Source organism: Podarcis pityusensis (assembly GCF_964106645.2).
Source record: "Podarcis pityusensis genome assembly, chromosome: 8".
Classification (NCBI taxonomy): domain Eukaryota; kingdom Metazoa; phylum Chordata; class Lepidosauria; order Squamata; family Lacertidae; genus Podarcis; species Podarcis pityusensis.
Window position 1 is genome coordinate 10,428,188 of NC_138033.1, and position 6,483 is coordinate 10,434,670.

Genomic DNA, 6,483 nt, shown 5'->3' on the forward strand with positions numbered 1-6,483 from the left:
CCCTGGAAACAGCTTCAACTGGCTGGCTAAACCAGGTGAGGGTAGCCAATGGATCTCACACCCTCAGTGAGCTAGGGACTTTCCCCTGCATGCGAAGACAGACTCTGGCAGATGGAGCAGACGATATCAAAAGCGGGTCCAACGGTCAAGAAGGCAGTTCCTGCACGTGCTGTTGAGGGAAGTGAGGGGCAGGTGGGGCTCATCCATCTGGGACAGGAGCCCATTTAGGAGAAGGAAAACTCTGATCCTAAACCTCTGCTGCCTTGTGGGATATCTTCTGGAGAAGAACAGACTCGGGAGTAAACCCTACACAAATCCAGAGTGGAGTCCCTAAAACGGTTGGCGTTGTACAACTCCTGCAGCATCGCTGGCGCCAAATGTCTTGCTCTGCTTTCCTTTGGACCACATCAGCGAGGCCAAGAGGGCGGTCTTGTCATGTGGGCAGTGCAGAACCTCTAGGCACACTTGGCTGCTGCTCACGCAGCGCTTTGACTTCACTCCCGGAGGTGCACTGTCTCTCAAGACAGACAGATGCCTAAACACACATTGCCATGTTGTAGGATTGCCAGTCTGGGCTCAGTGTAGGCTTCTGAGGTTTTAAGAGTTGCCCGAAGAGAGAATGTTTACCTGCTAGGCCTCCCCCCTCCCCTTTCACTAAACTGTGGTTTAGTGAAAGTAGCAGCTGTGCATACCCAGTGGACCTCTCCTTTCTATGCAGCCCTAAAAGTGGGGGTAGCTAAGCTGTGCCACCCCACCCCCCAGATCCTGTTGGACTCTCCCATTGGGAGCCCAGCAATGTCTGGATGGCACATGGTCAGAGAGGTCAGCCCTAAAGGAATACAGCCCTTTAGGAGATTCCTGATACCAAGGGGGAAATCCCGGCCAGGCACCTTCATTGCTTACCACGTTACTAATCCAGCTCACGCCATTTGTCCTGTCTGCTTCCGCTAATCCAGTGGGAGTCCCCGCCCCACTGTGGTCCAAGGGCAGAGGGTTGTGGGTTTTCAGTGTCTCCTGCTTGGCTCCCGTGGGCTTGTGTTCAGGCTCTGTCTGTTGTACCTGCCAGTTCCCTGATACTCTCTCTCTGTCCTGTCTCTGTCATTTCAGACCAGGGCGTCACTGACACCAAACCCACACCGGTAAGGACGGAATCATGATATTGAAGTCCGTATCATGATATTGGTTTCGTAATTTTTGACCTGGCAATATCTTGCAAATCATGATGTGTGTGTGTGTGTGTGTGTGCTATCCAAAAATCACTATGTGGTAGAAACTGTGAAGCCAGCCAATGCCTCAACATAGCTCCATCCTTATTTCAGACATTGTGATATATTGGTACATTGCGATGTTTAGCTGGTGATATATCACAGTGCTGAAAACCAGATATCGCCCAGCCCTAGAGAGGTCTGGGGGCTTCCTGAGCCCATTCCCAATCCTGGAACAAGGAAGCAGCCCCAACTCTTTGACATGCCAACAGCAGCTTCATCTGCAGAACATAGCAATGTGACAACGACTCAAGTTCTTGATGGGGACAAGAAGTTTGGATTGCCTTGATGGTGGCAAACTGTCCTTCATTAGAGATCTCCAGGCAGAAGCTGCACAGGTCCACCTAGCAGAGATGCTGTAGTAGTGGATTTCTTGCATCAGCAGGTCGTGGGATGGGTGACCCCCGAGGTCCGTTCCAAATTTTCAGAAGCATTATCATGCTTAACAAACAATCTGCCTCTCCCCACCCATGTGTTCTGGTCACTTGGTATCCTAGCCCTAATGATCCAGGATTCTGGCCTGAGAGGTGAGTGGACTTTGGTGCCCATACAGCCAAACTACCCTGGGGATGTCTTGCTTGCTCCAGGGTAAGTGAGGTAAGTCTGTACAGTCTGCTGGTCAACGTAGAGTTTAATTTTACACGCTTCTAGCACCTCCGAGGGAATTAGATGTGTCTCTCTCTGAGCAGGAGGAGAGGGCTCCCTAAAGGGGAACTAGGAGCTAGTTGCTAGGAGATTCATAAGCTTCTCTTTGGCCTCCACCTCACCTGTTTGGAACGGCCTCCCCTGGGAGGTGATGGACTCTCCTTCCCTGCAGGTTTTTAAGCAGAGGTCGGATGGTCATCTGTCAAGGATGCTTTAGCTGACATTCCTGCATTGTGGGACCCTTGAGGTCCCTTCCGATTCTACAATTCTGTGATTCTGTGATCGCCACCTTTTAAAATGGACCTGCTCATGTGCAGTGGGTAGGGGACTTGGGGCTCAGGTGGTGCTGGCTAAAGGCTTAGCCACAATTACTTTTTGCCCTTCTCTTTCCAGGCACAGGTCCACGCTTTAAAACTTGAGCTCCTTTCTTTTGCCCCGGAGCTTTCCCCGCAAAATCTAACTATTTGAAGCTGAAGCTCAACGAATGGCCATTCAAGTTTTCTGTGGGTTGCCATTTGCTCCAATTCAGCTTTAAAGAGCAGGTTCTTGTGCAGAAAGCTATGGATCAAAAAAAAAAAAAAAGGATGCTCGGACACAGAGCTTTAAAGTGTGGACCGTTCCTGGAAAGCGTGGAGGAAAAGTTAAGTGTGGATAAGCTGTAAGTGTTGGCCAGCAGAGGAGGAAGACCAGAGCAAAACAGCCAGAAGCAAAATACAGAGAACCTAGTAAACTTAAAAGTAATCTTAATTGGGCAGATTGTTAAATTCCAATGAAATGTTTCAAAATATCAAAATAAGAATTTAGTTCTTGGCTGTTACCCTGGTACTTTTACACTCGCTGGCTGGATCACTGGAAGTTTGATGTTTCCTGAGTAACAGATTGATTATCGATTGCATGCTTTTCCTTATAACCTTGTGTGCTGCTGTTTGCTTTTCTTAATTCCTATGAAAACTGGAGATTCGGGGAAGGGCCTTTCAAGATCCCAGGAGGGGCTGCTCCGCCCACAGGCCCACCTGTGGCAAGGGCCCTGCCTTCGAACCTTCCTTTGCTCCCTCTGACTCCTTCTGATGTTCTCTTGCAGGGTGAAGAGGACATACAATATTCAACACTAGCCTTCAAGGCCAACCACCCTCCTCAGCCACAGCCAGCGGCCGCCCGGCCTTTGGAAAGCAACATAATATACTCAGAAATTAAGAAGAAATGATCAGAGATGAATCTCCCCTAATGGGCTCACCAGTGCAAACATCCCCTATGACTCACCTCTGCTTCATTTGCCTGGATTTTATTTTGGTTGGGTTTTTTTAAAAAAAACTGTTGCCTCTTCTGAAGATAAGACTATCGGTCCCTCCCTTACACACACACACACACACACACACACACACACACCCCACTCAGATGGTTCTCCTCTACCAACCTGAGCTGAAAACAAAAAAAGCAGAAGTTTGTCTCTACGCCCTGCCACCTTCTGTAATTGAGGGTAGGGTTTGAAATGGAACCAAACCGTTTGAAAGCAGGCCTTTCTTCCACCCACCCTGCCGTGGCTGGCATGCATGACAAGAGGGAGGCCGTTTCATCCTCGGATCTGTGTGGGGACAAACTAGAAACATTTTAGATACCTCTTTTCCCTTTCACTCTCTCTCTCTTCCCATCCTGCTATCGTTTCGCTTCCTGGCTGTGCCAAACCTCCCTTCTTTCTCCTGTCCCTCGGGTTGTGGTGTCGCTAGGCAGCGGTGTGGCTGCTGCTCCCTCAGGCCTACCCCAGACACCACAAGCCCTCCCTGAGGGAGCTGGATTCCAGGCACCGGCGAAGAAAGCGCTCGATATCCGGGAAAGTGTGCACTGGGAAACAGGCTGGTGTGGCAGCTGTGTCCAGGGCCAGTCTGGACTGGAGAGGACCTTTGCTTCTGATGCCTCCATCTGACTCCAGATGCTTCTGAGCTTATTCTTTTTTGAGGAGGCATAAAAACTTGCTTGGGGGTCAGGCCAGACCCGTGGACCCCTCTTACTGTCCAGAATGAACTGGCAACATCTCAACAAGACAGCAACACCCCTCGCCCTGCAGTCTGGCTATTGGCTTCAGCTATTCTTTTGCTCATGTGAATTTGAAAGTGCCCTATGTGTGCATATGGAACTCGAGGTGACGTGTGGGTGGGAGGGAGGATTTGTGGTGGCAAAGCCATAATTATTTCCCCTCTGCCTAGTAAGGCCACCGGTCATCCCCTCTCCACCACCCTATTTCTCATGATTAACCACCAAATTCAGTCTATAACAGAAGGAGCAAGATGCTTTTGCAGAGCAGATATGTTAAGCACATCAGGCTGCTATAGAACATGGGGTGAGTTGAGGCATCTTGAATAGATTCCCTTCCATGTTTCTCCAGCTACGTGGTGTCTAGAAATGGAAGAGAACTGTGCCAAATGTCTGGAGGCTTAGAGCACTGGATAGGGGTTAGGAAGCCACCACTCGTGGAACAGGAAGAGATCCAATGTCTCCCCGTGTCCCCTGGGCGACCACAGAGCCAGTGGGCAAAGCACTGGGGTTGGTTGCAAGAACCGTGATGCTCGCTGAACAGCCTTGAGCAAGTTAACTACCCCTCAGACTAACCTCCTTTGCAGAATCGTTGTGGGGCTACAGTGAGATAAGGCTATAACAATAATAATGCCTGGAGCCAGCAGGAAAGGACAGGGCGAACGGGTCTCAGGAGATTAATTTATTTTAATTGCAGGTGTAGAATCAGGGACTGCGGGGTCTGCATTCTAGATTAGCTCAACTCCCACGCTGCAAAGAAACGTCTCAGAATGGGCAGGCGAACTGCAAAATTCAACGAAGTGTGGCAAGGAAGGAAGGAGGAGGGCGCTTAACAGCGAGCAGTTGTCCATTTTGCTTCAAACATCAGCGCTGGTTTCACAACTAGCCAGCTTCTAGCTAATGAGGCAGACATGCCGGGCACTGTTGATGTTAGCCTGAGCCAAAGGCAGACCTTGTAAAATCTCTGATAGGAACGAGAGGGGAATCCCATGCCTTCTGCTCCCTCGTCGTGTTGTTTGGGTGTGCGTTTTCCTCCACCACCACTCCATGCCATAAGTTTGTCATATTTGACTGAGAGTGCCCCTTTGCTGTGATAGCATCTCGTACACTCTGGGCCCCACTAATCGTTGGGTGTGGCTGGAAGACGGCATGTATTCACGTTAAGCTTCAGGACGGAAGGACAATGGAACAGTGTTTGGAACAAGCGCCGGGCTCATCATGCCCCAGTTAACCCATGCATCGTTCTCCCATCTTGAGGAGGCCTGGCACAGTCGTCTGCAATGAAGGAACCCCCACAAAAGAAAGCTTGTCTCCCTCTTGCATCCGGTTGGCACCAGGCCTTTCATATGATTACTTGGTGTCCTGCGGGACAGGAGAAGCAGAGAAGGCCGCTCAGATCTGAGCAAGAGGAGAGTGAACATTGGAACGCAACGCTGATTGTGGAAATTTGGGCTGTTATTCTGGTTGTAAAATGATGAATAATTTTGTTTTTAATAATAACGATAATAATAAATTGAGAATGGAAAAGACTTTTGTGTACATTGTGGAGGGGGAGGCAGGACCGGCCTGCCCGTGAGGCAAGGATACCCAGGGGCAGCAGATCCAGCCTCCAAGGAATGTATCATTCGCTGTTACTGCTCCAGCTGCAGCACACCCCAAATTCAGTGGCCTCTTAGAGAACAGGAGGTGCTACTAGTCTCCTCCTCCTATTCTTGTTTCTGATGAAGGTCTTTATTCCCACCTTGAAAAAATAAGGGATCGGCAGCCAAAATAAGGGATTTTAGCCAGCCAGCTCCTTTCCTTTCCCCCATAACAGTGCATGCCTGCCCTAGATCTTGCGCCCAGCAAGACCGTGCATATCTAGCTGTGCATGCTAAAGTCGTAAGGGATGCCTCGGGCAGCTGAAGCAGCGATAGTTCTCTCCTCGCTGGCCCTTTAAAGAAGGGGGTGAGCCCTGCCGCCCAACAGGATGGGCTGGACGCGGTTACCTCCGCCTGCTTAGAGCTCCCAAAATCTCGCTGGAGTCCAGGGAAGGGGGGGGGGCTAGCTGGCCACTTTTCGTTCGGGGAAGGAAGCCCCCAGATGGTACTATAGTCACGCCCCGTAGGCGGATCGCCCCCACCCCCGAGTGCACATCATCTTTGCAGCTCCTGGTGCGCCCTGGGAGTTACGGGATCTTGGGTGTGTTGGGTGGCGGGCGCTGCGACTCTCCAACAAGCTGACATTCTCCCCCGAAGGCGCACACCTCCCTTATCTCCTGAGACAGACGGATGCTCACCCAAGCCCTTCCGCGATGTAAGCAGACCCTTGTGGGGATGGGTCTTATCCGTGGGGGTGGCTGGGAGGTGGGGGTAGTAGCCCTTTTCTCCCAGGCAGCATTGAAACCCGGGAAATCTACGAGATATCAGTCCGGGACAGCAGCGGGAAACGGCGCTGGGATAAGGGAGTTTCCCGCCAAATAAGGGACGGTTGACAGCTATGGGGGAAGCATTAGGATCCCGTAACTTGACAGGGGACAAAAATAAGACTTTTCTTGTTCCTGGGC

General features: G+C 50.8%; 1 protein-coding gene across 1 annotated transcript in view; it reads left to right on the forward strand.

Moving 5' to 3' along the window:
• Window positions 1-5,465, forward strand: part of LOC308483156 (hemicentin-1-like) — a 56,934-nt gene extending 51,469 nt beyond the window's left edge. Inside the window, exons 18-19 of the mRNA XM_081016740.1 lie at window positions 1,108-1,139; window positions 2,992-5,465. Coding sequence (XP_080872866.1) covers window positions 1,108-1,139; window positions 2,992-3,114 — 155 coding nt within the window. The 3' untranslated portion in view covers window positions 3,115-5,465. The remainder of the gene's footprint in view (window positions 1-1,107; window positions 1,140-2,991) is intronic.
• The last annotated feature ends 1,018 nt before the right edge of the window (window positions 5,466-6,483 follow it).